This window comes from Arvicola amphibius, chromosome 3, assembly GCF_903992535.2.
Source record: "Arvicola amphibius chromosome 3, mArvAmp1.2, whole genome shotgun sequence".
Classification (NCBI taxonomy): Eukaryota; Metazoa; Chordata; class Mammalia; order Rodentia; family Cricetidae; genus Arvicola; species Arvicola amphibius.
In genome coordinates, this window is record NC_052049.1 from 55555154 (window position 1) to 55570798 (window position 15645).

Genomic DNA, 15645 nt, shown 5'->3' on the forward strand with positions numbered 1-15645 from the left:
ACGCATCTGCTGGCTTTCTGGGAACACTCGACTTCTATGAACATTCACTGCTAGTTTTAAACTCTACAGGTCGGGAACAAGCTGGAAAGCCAACATTGTGGTTTATGCAAAGCCACCTTGTGACTCCACCTGCTGCTACTGAACCTTTTTGTGAGTCTGAGAGTATGCACATGGGCTGTAAAAATGTGTGGATCCAAGTGCCTGCGTAACTGTCCATTTTCTGTCTGTAAGCGCTTGTATCTGATGAGTGTGTTTAGGAGGACTTGCATTTATTTGCATATGCTTATGATTCTTCATGTGTGTGTATGTGTGTGTGTATGACCAGAAGGGCTGATGGATTTGTTTATGTTTAGGCATACATTTGTCTGATGTTTCTGTGGATGTGTATATGATTATAAATGCATATACATTGTGTACAGTAAATATAAGCATGTTTGAGATAGTACCAAGGTATGTACATGTATGTAGTGGCCTGTGTAAGTGCAAATTCGAGGGTCTGCTTTTTTGAGAAGTACATACAATGGGTGTGTTTTTGTAATTGTGAATGTGTATGTGTGCACAGTAGTGTATTATTTGTCATTGTATGTTGTATTCTTATGTGTATGACAGTGAGCATTGAGTGAAAGGGTGTTTGCTAATTTATGTTGTGAGTGCACACACACTTGTCAACGTGTGCCTATTGTATTTGCGTGTATGTGTGCTTTTGTGTTTGAATATGAACGATGTGTGTTTGCGTGCGAATACTGGTCTCTATGCGTGAGTTCAGTGTGCGTTTGCCTGTGTGTACGTGAGGGCTTATTTGTGCGTGTTTCTGCTGTGAGCGGCTGGGTGCCACCACGCTCCTGCCCCGCCGGGGCAATCTGCCCCATCAGGGGTTGGCCTGGGCAGAGGCGGAGGCCGTGGTCCTGGCAGGCGAGTGAGGGATGCGCGCTAGGGAGAGTAGGCAGCGCCTCCGCGGCAGCCACCGCGCCGACTTTACCCTTTAAATCGGTCTCCAAGCCGATTACAGCTGATCTCCCACGTGACGTTTTACCTTCTGTCTCCCGGAGCGCCTTGCCCGAGGACAGTCCTCCGGCTGCCGGGCGCCACACAGCGCAACCCGCCCCTGGGGGCTCGGCTCCCGCAGCAACTTCGCGGGTACGGGCGCCCTCGGAGGGCTGCTTGGCACTGGGCTCGGGAGGCGTCGGGGACCCGAGAGGGCGCGGTCGGGGAGGAGACGGTGCCCCTTCCCGAATCGGAGCCCTAGGTCTGGGCGGCGGGCGGGGTGCCCTGTGGCAGGCGGGCCGGGGTGCGTCTTTCCGGAAAGCACTCTGTGATGGCTCCGCCGCGGGGCTGAGACTGCGACCCCAACGCGCCCCCCCCCCGCCCCCGTCCCGCACCCTCGCCATGCAGAAAAGCGTGCGCTACAACGAGGGGCACGCCCTGTACCTGGCCTTCCTGGCGCGCAAGGAGGGCACCAAGCGCGGCTTCCTGAGCAAGAAGGCGGCCGAGGCGAGCCGCTGGCACGAGAAGTGGTTCGCTCTCTACCAGAATGTGCTCTTTTACTTCGAGGGCGAGCAGAGCGGCCGCCCGGCGGGCATGTACCTCCTGGAGGGTTGCAGCTGCGAGCGGACACCCGCACCACCTAGGACCAGCGCAGGACCGGCAGGCGCCCGGGACGCCCTGGACAAGCAGGTACCAGTGCACTCTCCTTTCCCTGACTCCCAGCCCCAGGCGACTCCCTGCCTCACTGTGGTGCTGGGTGGACAGCGCAGGAGCAGTGCCCCGAGACCCCAGAGCTACGCACGTCCCTGTGCGCGAGCAGAGATTCCCCATCTCCACTCCCTAACCCCACTGCCTAGGGTTCAGCTGGGCTAGGGACCAAGCTGGTTTTGTTTTTATTTTTCACAATCCTCTTAGAGATTGGATTTTTTCCCAGTTTCTTCACTAATCACTCCATGATGCTCTAGATTACATCCAGAAAGATGTGTGTCTGTGGCGATGTGTGTTGACACCTGTTGGATTTAGGTTGGCGAGACCGAACTAGCTTATTTGGAAAAGTTTGGTTTCTTTTTTTTTTTTTTTTCTCGCTCGGGACAGGCAGAGTTCTTTACCTGCAAGGGATGGCTCACTGGTGGTGTTGGGAACCAATCAGGCTTCTAAGAAAGGCGTTCCTGGTCCATCATGCTTTGCAGTTTAGGACTTTCCCTTGCGAACATTTGCCCACTGAGGTCAGTCATGAAGACACACGTGTGCCTATTTCCCGAGGCTTAGTATTTGTCCCTGAGTTCTGGCTGTGTTTAAAAACGTGGGCATTTTTAAAAAGAACACTCTGTACTTTAAAGTAAATGAGACCTTTTAGCAGTAGGTTGTACTTTTAGTGAGTTTTGTTGTACGTTCAAGGCGTGGGGGAGGCACTAGGTTAACCTCTGAATGCCCATTCCTGCAAATAAGTAGCATACCGGTTCCTAATGCCACTCATTTAGTAAAGGATGATTTTATTCAACCGAAATGCTTTCGCTTTGCTTCTATAACTCCGACCATGGAGGAAGGAGAAGCTGGGTGGGGGATGGGGGACTGATTGTCTTTGCTATTGCAGAAAAATTTTCTAGGCTGAATTTTCCACACAAGTTAGAGCAGGCTGCATCTTCAGCAAACCACGGAGGCTGCGGCAGACACGAAGGAGTGGCGCTGGGGTGGCCACCCAATTTTGCTGCCCTCTTAGAACTTAGAACTCAGAGAAGTCGAAACCACACCGGGCACAAGATTGGTTTTTGTTTGCGCTGTAAAACATTAACATCAGTAAATGATAAGGGATTAAACACATTAGAAGAGCTAGGCATTTGAAATGAAAAGACTCCCTTTGACTTTCAAAGGTGCTTTCAGTCATTTGAGAAACTGGTTTCTAAGCTAGCCGATACGTGTATTAGAAATGGGGAAAATTCAAATCATGCAGTCTAGAATCTAAGAAGAGTTTTGAGGAACAAGATTTTTTTAAAAAGTGTGTGTGTGTGTGTGTGTGTGTGTGTGTGTGTTTTGAATAGTATTAGAACACCCACATGAACCTCCCCGCCCCCAAGAATTTTTTAAGTGCTATTATGTCTGAAATAAAAGAGGGTCCTTTAAAATAGTTTGAATATGTATCACTGACTTGACTCCAAACTCTTTCCTTTGCATTTATTCTTAAGTTCACAAGTCACTGCTTCTTGGTTACTCAGAAACAGAGTTCAGAGAGCGCTTAAAGCTTCTGTGGATCAAACTCTGCTAACATATGTAAAGCACTGTTTATCTTCTGGAAAAGGTCTGAGCTTCATCTTCAAGACCGCTGTCTGTCTCTAAATTGGACTCTGATACAGAATTGAAATCCCTGAATAGTAGGAGTTCTAGACAGGTCGTCATACACAAGGTTTTTCTCTATACCATGCATGAGCTATGGGTGCTTGTCATCTTATGCAAATTTGGGAGTTTGGAAATTGGGACCTTTGGGGTTTGTAGATAAAACTGATATGTATATGATGCAAGAATTCCAGAAGGGATTTGAAGCAGGGCTTGGAGAAGTTTTAAATTTTGCTGTGTGTTAGAAACACTGTTTTGAATGGGTTAGCCTAACCGAGTAGTGTTTTTCTTGAACACTGCTACCTAGAGGTGATTGAAGAATTAGAAGAGACACTGTGGGAATAAGAAACAAGGAGAAACATTCCGTCTAGGTGTGAGCAGATGCAGATGGCCTTCCTTCAGTTAATTGTGTCGCTTTTCAAGGCTGCAGATCATCTGTCTCTAAGGCTCTAAAAAAACGGTGTAACGTTTTTGCCATACAGAGGATCTGAACGGCAACTCTACAGCAATACTCGCTGTACTAAAGCTAAAGGAGAAAGATAAATGAAGTAGGCATCCTGAGAACCAGGGTGCAGTCACACAAACCTGTGAGGAACACCCACTGAGCCAGAGGCTTCGCCATTCTCAGAGAGGGAATCTGGCATCTTTGGCCAATACATTAATAATCCAATTCTTGCTGTAAGCCACCTCTAATGGGTTCTTTTTCAGATCACTTTAACCTGCTAGTTAAGTTTAACTAGACTGATAGCTAAGCCATAAGAAGAAACACCCATTGGTTTTCTTTATCTAAATAACATTTCAAATTAAGTTCATTCATTGACCGAAAGAAGAAAAGAGAAAAGGAAAGAAAAATTCAGAAAATGAACCCTGAACTTTTCTTTTCTTTTTGTCAATAAGCTCATTTTCCAAATGTGCCCAGGTTGAAGGATATTTGTGCTGCTCCATCGAGTTCACAGTGTTCTGGGGTTTTCTCTGGCAAGCTCTTGAGGTATTGCTAGTCTGTCTTATCAGCATTTCCACCGTGGCTGTTTCTTTAGAACAGTAATGATGATATAATCAAATGAATTTGTTTTAAAATGCTTAAAGTGATTCATTGCCTCCAAGAGAATGTTTCTTTTTTTTTTTTTTTCAAATATGTATCTGGTTGTATTTTTTTCTAAGCCCCATTTTGGACAAGTGAAAAACTTCCCTCTGTAGCAAGCACATTCTGTGCGCTCTGCTCTGACATGAGACCATCTACCATCTGGTCTAATTGCACTCTTCGGCTCTCAGAGCCGGCTTTCTCTTTATCTGTCTCCTTACTTTCAATTTACCTGTGCTAACTTGGGCTTCTAGATAGGTAAAATCCAACTCCAGATATGAAAAGGGCTTTGCTGGGGAGGCTTATTTAAATCCACTGAGCTCAAATTAAAAAAATAAACAAAACCAAAAATCTGCATGAGGAGGTACAACGTGCGAATCCCTGTTTTGGTCCTTGTTATTTAAACTCTAGTCACATGATTGTCGTTAAACCTTGTGAAATGCAGCTGCAGACCATCACATGCTCAAAGACAAGTGGGGCTGATTTTCAAACAACCCATTGTGTGACATTCCTTTACTTCAGTGGAGAGATCTCAGTGAGTGTTTGCACTTAGGGTCAGAGTACACAGCCCAGTTACTCTGGTCTACTTAAGTAGCCATACGCGTCTCCCCCCCCGAGGCAGAAAAGATGTACAGTAACGAGACCGTCTCTCTTCTTCATCTGCTGTTGTGTTCAGCCTAGTTTCCCTCACGTGGTGCAGGGTGGGTGGGGGATGGGTATTCTTGGCTCTTGGGGCAAAAAGAATTATACATGCTTGTCATATTCATGCTAATTTAATTTGAAAAGGATTGCAGGTTCTGTGATATCTCTGTCACCTCATTACTAGACAGACATTTTAACCTTCTGAACTTGACCACAAGGCAGGGATTCTTCAGCATTTGATTGACTTGGATAGAAGAGCACACAAACTCCAAGCTGTTTGTAGGGGGCAGAGACTGTGAAGGGATTTTCGCTCTAGTTCACGGGATTGAACGGAGGTGTAATAGCCATGGGTGCGTTTCCATTTTGAACACAAAGGGAAAATGCAATAAAGACATTTGATAACTCTTATAAGATGTTCAAAAATATAATCCAGGAGACAGAGATGATTTCTTCCTTGAACTTTATAAATATTTTTCCAATGAAGGTAAATAAAGAAAAAGAACTTGTAGATTAGCAAGAGTTAGTTGTTTAATTCTGGATACTTTAGTATTTAGAGTACCAAAATTAGTGTTGAGGATAAAACACAGGAAAACTCGCCACTGGGTGTTAGCTGTGTGTAAAATGCATTTGTCCTGCGAGCTGCATTGGGCTGTGGGTTTTAATAAGTGACAGTATTCACACCATGGAAAGGCAGAAAGCATTTGCAGTGTGACAGTCTTTTCTCTTTCTATTTGCTTCCAAAAGATAAAGTTTAAAACAATGATACTAGTCGGGCGGTGGTGGCGCACACCTTTAATCTCAGCACTTGGGAGGCAGATGCAGGTGGATCTCTGTGAGTTCGATGCCAGCCTGGTCTAGTTCCAGGACAGGCTCCAAAGCTACAGAAAAGCCCTGTCTTGGAAAAAAAGTGATATTTTCTGTCTAATGCAGACTATATTTTCCATTTGATTTTTGTTTATCCCGACCAAACTGCTTAAATATTCATACAATAGTAAATATAATTTTAAATAGTAAAGAGTAGAAAAAGTTTTAAAAAGACATTTTGTGATGAAATAAATGCCAAAGTGTATGAACTCAGGTCTTAAATCCTAATTTTCACAATTTTGAAGCAGCTTTGTGTTTTTATGCCTGTTTATTTTTCCTTTAAGAAAAGGATGTAGGATCTCTGAGTTCGAGGCCAGCCTGGTCTACAAGAGCTAGTTCCAGGACAGGCTCTAGAAACTATAGGGAAACCCTGTCTCGAAAAAAAAACCAAAAAAAGGATGTAGACATCTATGTTTTATTTGTTTCTGTTGACTATTGAATATGAACTGCTTGTTATACATTTATATATATTGGGAGCTCACATATTCTCTTTTGTACCAGTGACACTTAAAACTGTGAGTTAACCTACAATCCAGCACTTGGAAGTCTGAGGCAGGAGGATTGCTGTGAGCTCAAAGCCAATCTTGATTATAGAGTGAGCCTCTGTCTCAAAAAGTTAAAAATATGTGAGTTATGGACCCGCTGTGCCCAAGTGTGGGAAGCACTATTTTCTATGACAGCAACTGCATGGTGAACAGAAGCCACGGGAAAGATTCTCTGAAACCGGAACGGCAATGTGCAGGTTGCACTATAACCTTTCCGTCGGGGATTGGCTTCTCTGTGGCATTTATGTCCATAGCCTTGGTGTGTGGTGGGTCACACTCTCTCAGTTCCAGTGAGCAAGCTTGGTAGCATTCACACAGTGATGAAATCTCCTAATGATTCATTGCTCAGAATATCCCCATGCCTTGGTGTAGGATGATATAGTAAAATCACAGCCAGTATTTCAGTCAAGCCGAGATGGTGTAAGAAGGAACGTGGCACTGTGTGAAATGTATGACTGTTAGAAAGAACTCTTGGCTGTGGACTAAACATGGCATTCTTTCGGATCAGTTGTCACATTTTGCACTGGTGTAACTTCTAAATTTTAGCTGATTGAGAAGTTAAAATACATCAGTTGGTTTTGCCATTTTTTTCCCAGGAATTAAAATACCATTGCATGCATATTTAGGAATAAGGCAGGGCATTCTCCCTTGTTCCAGCAGAGAACATTGATGTTACAGGTGGATCAAAGATGCAGATAGGCCATGATCATATAATTTTCCTTTTTACTAGAAAATACATGAACCAGTGAAAAATAAAGATTCAGACTGGAGAGATGGCTCAGCGGTTAAGAGCACTGACTGCTCTTCCAAAGGTCCTGACTTCAATTCCCAGCAACCACATGGTGACTCACAGCCATCTCTACTGAGATCTGGTGCCCTCTTCTGGCATGCAAGCATACATGCAGACAGAATACTGTATACATAATAAATAAATAAATCTTTAAAAAGAAAAAGAAAGACTCAAACCATCTTCTTTAAACCTCACAATGGCTACAAAATGCTCCAAATATACTTTTGGGGGAAAAAATGATCACATTTGAGTTGCTCTGTATCTATGCAACTTGTTTCTTTTTGAACTCTGCTGGAAGATGGGATGCAGACGAGAACAGTTTGCAGCATCGGAGCAGGCAACGAGAAACAGACTTCTTGATGACTTTGGGAGATGCAAGACAAGCTTTCTCTAAAAATGAGCGTGTGGAGCCTCACGTCATCCTGTTACCTACGAATGTGGGCCATGCTTACAAAAAGGCATTGCCAAGACTGTGAGGGTCAGCACAGAGGGAGGGACTATGGGTACTGGTACTTTGCATGGCTACTGGGTTCCTGTAAGGCTTTATTTTGTTTAGGGTGATTAATTTAGACACTATTTGATTCATTTCCTGAACCATACCATTCCCGTGACTAATGTAAACAATGGGACTAGTCTCCCCACCCCTATCCAGGCAAGCCACGAGCCCTCTTTGGGCCGGCAGTGTGGGAACAAGAAGGTATAGCTTGATCTGAGGCTCATTTTGTGGTGCTATAACTCATCACAGAAGTCAGATGAGACTGCCTCAGTGATGCCCAGGAGTCAGAGGGCACTTTTATGGATGAAAAAGAGTTTGTAGGAATGGCAGTTAAGAAGGTCACCAGGTGAGGTGGAGGAATCGGGCATGGCTCACTTCAGGGCAAACTGTGTATGTTTAGGTCATAGGTTGCTGCTTAAAACACCTATGCTCTTGAGCCATCTCTCTAAGTTTAGTAATGCCAAGGTGGGCTGAGAAAGTGTCCAGAAGAAGAGGTTCCTGTGTACCCCATCATGGCCTTCATGGGTAGTTAGGTCCTCCCCAGTTCTTAACACAGAGCCAAACAAGCAAAGAGCGTATTTGTCGGCCGCTGTTTCCTTCCTTCCCAAGGACTTTCTAGGTTTTGTTGCTAGAATCATTTGGGAGACATTTTCCTTCCTTCCTGAGAAAAGAAATGGACACACATAGGATATAAGAGTTCATGGACCACTATCGTTTAGTGTAAACAATCTCCAACTTTCATTACACATTTGTTTGTTTCTCTCCTCCTGTGTGTGTGTGTGTGTGTGTGTGTGTGTGTGTGTGTGTGTTGGGGGGCGAGGTAGGGAGCTTATTTTAAAGTCAGTTTCAGACACTGTATTATTTCACTTGTAATAGAAGAGCATTTCCTCTTTGGTTTAGCTCTTGGTTGGCACTGGAGACCATAGCAGATGTAGTTCTGAAAAGACCCATTTCGGAAAGAGTTTGTGATTTATTCTGTAATGAGGTCTATCAATTTAATGGCAGCCGTCCTTTTCTTTGATGCTATAATAAAGGAAAACTGAAGACAGTCGTTATGAAGATATGGAAGTGATGGAAATAGCTTTTAGATGAACTCTAACCTATTACACCTGGGGAAATAGAAGGTTTGCACTCAGTCGTTTACCCATGATCATGGGATGATGGGGTGACCATGACTGGACCGTATGCAAAGGAACATTTAAGTCATCAACTGCTCTGTCATCGAAGGGTCTTCCCCCCACTGAGGTGCATTTCCCAAGCTCCTCTGGCTTTACACCTGTCGTACATAGCACCAAGCCACCAACGCATCCCCACACTCTATTCTTGGAAGTTTTGCAACTCCGCGTGCACCAAACATCAGTCAGTGTTTCCTCCGTACTTCAAAATCGTCACCCAAGAGTCAATACTGTTTTAAGGCAGGTGTTAAGACCCCATTAATTACGTGTGAGAACTGCCTGTCTTTTAAAAGGGTTCTGTCCAATGGCTGGTTGCTTCATGCCTTTATGATTGCAAGGGAGAAGTGTGAACTCAAGTTGTCTTAAATAATGGTCACACATGTGTGCTGGAAACTGCTCAAATGCAATAAGGCCATACAAGACAGAGAATCTCTCTGCCTGTGTTAGGATCTATCTATTCTATGAATAGTGTTCTTAGCCAGCCACTTTCTAGTGCGTTCCCATTAACTATTTCTGTGTCTCCATGGCCCAAAGTCTCTAACGTCTAGTTACTATACCTATAGTTGGTAATTACCAACTCAATATTTTGGTTTTCTAAAATAAACTCATAGTTTTGGATGGCCTGAAGTTTACTTAGTAGCCCAGGCTAGTCTTGGACTCCGGGAAATCCCTCTGCCTTAGGCTCTCAAGTGCTGGGATCACAGGTGCGAGCGACCATGCCCAGCTTGTGGTCCTTTTGCAAGGCTTGACTTTTCCCCTCCAGCATCTCTCATTCACTCCCGGATTCAGGCGTTGATTCCGCTGCAGGTGAGTCTGTCTCACTTCGTATTTTGGTTTTAAATGAAAGTCACAGGTTTCTCACCAGTCTGTGAGTTAATTGTAATCAGCAAGGCCAGGGAGCATCACAGAAAATTTAGTGTGACGGACATTATTATTGCTATATAGGGTGCATTCACCAACCTAGTTAATACTATGCTCTGAATGCTAGCATTATACATCATGAAAAGCCACAGTGTCTCTCACAGTAGCAATTCTGCGTACTCACTTTATCACCAAGATCTCTATAATAATACGATTTGCTTTCTCTTCTCTTATTCTGCCTTCTGAACTGCTTGGGTTCATGCCCATAATTACTCATTACTTTCTAATATTTTAACAATTATTTAAATGCTCTTTAAATGATAAATTTAAACCAAAGCCAGTTTTCAAAACATAAGTGACACAGAGAAAATGCATAACCGTAAGTGAGCCACTTTTCAAATTTTCACAAAACAGATGGAAATTTGTGGTTAAGATTTGGGCCAAGTGACTGACATGATCGGCCCTCCAGAAACCAACCTTGTGCCAGTGCATCTTTATTGTCCACCGTGGAAGCCACCATGGAAGCTCCTGTCCTTCCTCATCATAATAGTGATTGCTGTTGCTTGCTTTTGAGTTTTTTTTTATTATGTATACAATATTCTGTCTGTGTGTATGCCTGCTGGCCAGAAGAGGGCACCAGACCTCATTACAGATGGTTGTGAGCCACCATGTGGTTGCTGGGAATTGAAGTCAGGACCTTTGGAAGAGCAGGCAATGCTCTTAACCTCTGAGCCATCTCTCCAGCCCCTTGCTTTTGAGTTTTACATACTCATACTGCAGTGTTCCGTGGCAGGTTTCTTTCTCAGAGCATCTTATCTGAGAGATTTCTACCTGTTTCTGGATGCATCTGTTCTCTTCCCTACTCTGCATTCCACTGGGTGTGTGTACAACAACTTCTCTATCCATCCTACTGTTGATGAACACGGGGGATGCTCTCAGGTTGGAGCTATTGTAACTAATGCTATGAAAATCCAAATGCAGGCTTTGGAAATACATACATGCATGTGCACATTTCTGTTGGGTAGGCACACACAGGAATAAAAATATTGGATTGTAGAGCATATGAATATTTAGCTTCAGTATTACTGTTCAACTCCAAAACATGCCGTACAAGGCTCTTTATGAAATGTAATCAGAACTAAGTTCTACACCTGAGGCCCCCTTATACTATGCTTCCAGTCAGACTGGTGCTCCTGGAGAAAGGCAAAACATGGGTTTGGCCATGTAGAGGCAGGATCTTTCATTTTCAACCTGGGTCCCTGCCATGCCCCGCAGCATCTACCTCCCTCGTTTTGATTGTTGCCTAGAAAGTGGCCAAGAAGGACAATTCCTTTCTGCACAAAATCTGATCGTCAAGCTGCTTTCCCAATGGATGAGGATATGGGAATAAAAATGTCCCTGGGCATGCAGCTTAGTTCATGGATTACAGCAATATGGCTGGAAACAATTGACCAGTAACGCAGTGAACCCAGTGATGAGAACACCATCAGTCCCAAGAGGAGTTCTAAGGTTTAATGTCACCTACCTGCCACAGGCAGGAGGGGCAATTCTCCTTATGATGGGTGAGTGTTTGTTGGGAGTCCCAAGTGTACATGAATTGCTACCCTTGGCTTCAGAAATGGTGAGACTTGACCTGAAGCTTGGGGTCAGTTGGTCCCCCTGGAGAACGAGTCTTGATTGGGAGCATCCATGCCCATGCTCCTGGCAGTTCAGTTAGCAGCGTGCTTTGTCCAGGTTTACATCACCACGATGGGGTCTCTGTGGTGCTCCGGTCTGTAATTTTGCATGTGATAGTCTGAGGAAAGATGCTACTGGTGAAGTTTGGAAAAGTGATTTCCACCCCCAGCCTGGAGGAACCACAACAACGTTGGCTGATGACAGCTGACATCCAGAACCCTGGCATGTACCACTGATCTCAGATTACCTGGACTAGGACCAGGCATTTGGGGAGTCACTCTCCGTATCATGAACCTTGCTGAGCTTTGGGTAGTAGAGTGAGAGATTAAAGCCTCTATAGTACACTTGCTACTCTTTTGTTTCATTTGCCTTTGCATCTGGGCCTTGCTATAATTTTAGGCTGGATTTGAACTTGTGATCTCCCACCTCAGCCTCCCAATAGCTGGGTTTATAAATACTTGTTACTATGCCCAGCCCAGCTGTTGGTATGACAGATGCTTGCTACCATGCCCATCTTACTACTTTTTAAGCTGTAAAGCTTGGGCCCAGACCAGGTACAGCCCTGAACATACACTTTCCACCTCACACCTTCTTCATTTGAGTCTTCTGGTAGTCATCCTAGAATAGCAATCCCAGTTCAGAGAGGCACGGGGTCTCTGTGGGTCAGTTTTAACAAGACTCGGCGGCAAAGTTGCCTGCATTCCTGATAATTTTGATTGACTGCTGGACATTGCGTATGAGAGATAGAAGCAATTTGGGGCCCCCAAAGATGTAATTTTCTTTCAGAGGGGATTTACTTTTGCTTCCTTGCAGGCATTAGTGTCTGGGCATTGCACTAATCCATTCTGGGATTGAGCTGGTCAGCCAGGTTTCAGGCTTTGTGAGGGCTTTACTGCCAGTTTGCCCCAGTTTCTGAAGTACAGAACACCCATCGTCCTCTCCAGGATTCAAGGACAATTATGTAACTCTTCCTCCTTAGTCTCCTCTGCTCCCAGCGAGGGCTACAGTCTTGCTCCCCAGTCTGTGTTATAGCTGCTGGTTTCTGCTTGCTTTCTCAAACTCTTGGTTCTTTGTATTTGTGTACTAGAAAATGCTAGGATGGAAGAAACTTCCCAGACCCCAGACTCACTACTTCCCTACTCTGGGCATCTGTTCCTTATGTGTAGGCTGTCTTGTTAGCTCAGTGATTCTTTCAAACACATGTTTCTTTTATATTGTTTCCAGCTTGGAAATTATTATCAGTGTGTGAGTAGTAGAGGATTGTCTGTAAGAAGCTACTTGGACATTATCACCTAACCATCATTTTTGTCTTTCTTTAAATTATCGTCTAAAGAGATTTTATGTAGTATATTTTTGATCATTTTATTTCCCCTCCCCCAACTCCTCCTAGAGCCCCCTCCCCACTCTACCCACCTACTTTTATGTTCTTTCTCTCTTTCAACCCAACCCCCACAAAACCCAATCAAGACAAGCAAAACCCCAATAAAACAAAAATACCAAGCCAAATCAAAAAGCCCACAAAAAACAAGCATCTGTTTTTGTGTTGGTCAGTTCCTCCTGTCCACGGGCCTTGACCTGGAATTTGATAGTCAGGCTCAGTGCACTCCATGGACGTTGTGTCCAGTTCACCTCAGTGCTGGGACTTTGTGTGGGTTGAACCTGTGAAGGCCCCGTGCATACTGTCATAGTCTCTGAGAGTGTGTTATGTGTGTCTGGAAGACACTGTTTCCTTGAGGTCATCCAGCACCTCTGACTTTTATGAGTTAACAGTTTACGGTGGTCCAAACGTGTGTGACCCTCCTTGTAACAGAGTGGAAAAGTTATCTTATCTTCTCCCCTTCTCAAAAAGAACCTGTTTATCACTTACAGCTTAATAATTATAAACAAGTAAAAGCCAAATTACTGACCTTTGTCAATTTAACTATGACTATCTTTGAGCATTATATATTTGCACAAAATAAAACAGAAAGATCATTCTGCAGTTATAATATTATCTTTTATAGTATTCACCTTTATAATTTTCATGGCCCATGAGGTATATATCTTGAAGGTCCATGGTATGACCCTTATCTTTTCCCCACACAATGAATTTACACTTTTTTTAATTAAAAAGTTTTCTTATGTCTGGATACCTAGAGATCTCTCTTTATCATCTACTTTAGTCAATGAACATTTAATTTAAAACATTTATCTTTCTGTAGGTCTAAGCTAATTCTTTCTTCTGAGGAAGTAAAATGAAACAATAGTTTGAGAATACTAACTTCTCTGTTTTCAAATGAACATTGTTTTGTATTCTAAGAATAGGTTAATTGGTTAATTAAGTGTGGGTATGTGTTCATGTGCATGTATATGAGGGTACATGTTACATGCCAACACCAGAGGTTGATACCAGGTATTGTCTTAGTCAACATTTCTATTTCTTTGATGAAACACTGTAACCAAAGCAACTTGAGGAGGAAAGGGTTTATTTGAAGTATATTTCCACATCTCTGTTCGTTATTGAAGGAAGTCAGGACAGAACTCAAACTTGAAGGCAAGACCTGGTGCAGAGATCACGGAGGGGTTCTGTTTACTGGCTTGCTCCTCATGGCTTACTCAGTCCGCTATCATATAGAACCCAGGACCACCAGCCCAGGGAGGGCACCACCCACAATGGGTTGGACCCTCCCCTATCAACCACCAGTTAAGAAAATGTCTCACAGGCTAGCCTATGGCTCAGTCTTTTAGAGGCATTTTCTTAGTTGAGGCTCCCTTTTCTATGATAACCCTAGCTTGGATCAAGTTGACATAAAACCAGTCAACACAGGTGTCTCCCCCAATTTCTCTCCACCCTTTTCAAGCTGGACCGTGCGGTTAGCTGGGTGGCCAGTGTGATCCACCAGTCTCTGGCTTCTACTGCTGGGATGACGTGTGCCCAGCTTTTTATCTGGGTGTTGGGCATCTAAACTCAGGTCCTTAAGGTTTGCACAGCACGTATTTTACCTGCTGAGCTGTCCCCGCAGTCCAGCTACTCTCAACTTCATGCTAATGTGGGTGAGCAGCGACCCAAGCACTTTATTGGGTCTTCGCAGCCTTGAGATGACTATCCTGTTTACTTTGCAGATGAGATGCTGAGCTTAGAGATGAGTTTAGTGATTCACCCAGGACAGACCTTTACTCAGTAGCCAGCCTGCTGTCTAGGACCCAGGCTTCTGCCAGTATTTGCTGAGCCTGCGAAATCTGTGATGCGGAGGGAAAAGATTTTGCCTCCAGTCTTCTTCTTCTTGGTCTGACAGGGCGTATTTGCAGTGAGAAGAGAATGCTGCTTAGTTTGTTCCGGCCCCTTTCTTCAAGCCCATTGTGCAGGCTGCTGTTTCTGGCCTACATTCCTGAAAGCATACCAGTTAAGCAAAGCTGTCTTTGGTCTTCCATTTAGCCTTAAGCTACTTTACAGACATCTACAGTCTCTGTGCCAGGCCAAGGCCCTGAGAGCCAGGGTTCTGAGGGAATGAGGGCTGGATGCCAGTCTCTGGGGAACCCCACTGTCTGGATTTGTAGTTCAGGCTTCCTTCATGGTGCTTGTCCTATACCCTGGTGCTTGGTAACAAAGATTAAAAAAATCAGCACCCTCTGTCATCGTAGAAGGCTCTGAACAGAAGATTTTCTGCCTATCTTTCTGCTGTCTATGTGTCTGCCTTTCTGCCTGCCTGCCTGCCTGCCATCTGTCGGTCTATCATCTGTCTACCTGTCTGTCTACCTACTGTCTGTCTATCTGTCTATCTATCTATCAATCATCTATCTATCTATCTATCTATCTATCTATCCATCCATCCATCCACCCACCCACCCACCCACAATCATCTATCTATCTATCTGTCTATCTATCTATCTATCTATCTATCTATCTATCTATCTATCTAGTGAGCTTCTCAATAAGAAGTTGAAGGAGTACTTTTTTTTTTATTCTTTTCTCATACGTTACAGGGAAGAACACTTTTATGAAATGCAGGATCATTTATCTGAAAGGCCAGGCCAGTGAGGAGATGATCATTGTTGCATGAATCTTTTCGTGTATAGACCTTCCTGACTGTGATGAGCACATTACATGTATTGACATAAGAGAACCTTTTATTTAAGCAAGTAGCTAAATTGGTATTTGTGCTTCTAAAGCAGAAATTGTTTTTGCTGGGAATGTTGACCCTGCACACGGGGAACAGGAT

At 44.0% G+C, this 15645-nt stretch overlaps 1 protein-coding gene across 3 annotated transcripts in view; it reads left to right on the top strand.

Annotated features, from left to right (window-relative positions):
* Window positions 1-1058: 1058 nt before the first annotated feature.
* Window positions 1059-15645, top strand: part of Rasgrf2 (Ras protein specific guanine nucleotide releasing factor 2) — a 214846-nt gene continuing 200259 nt past the window's right edge. For all 3 annotated transcript variants that reach the window (XM_038323695.1, XM_038323697.1, XM_038323698.1), the window contains exon 1: window positions 1059-1674. In XM_038323695.1, coding sequence (XP_038179623.1) covers window positions 1387-1674 — 288 coding nt within the window. In that variant the 5' untranslated portion in view covers window positions 1059-1386. The remainder of the gene's footprint in view (window positions 1675-15645) is intronic.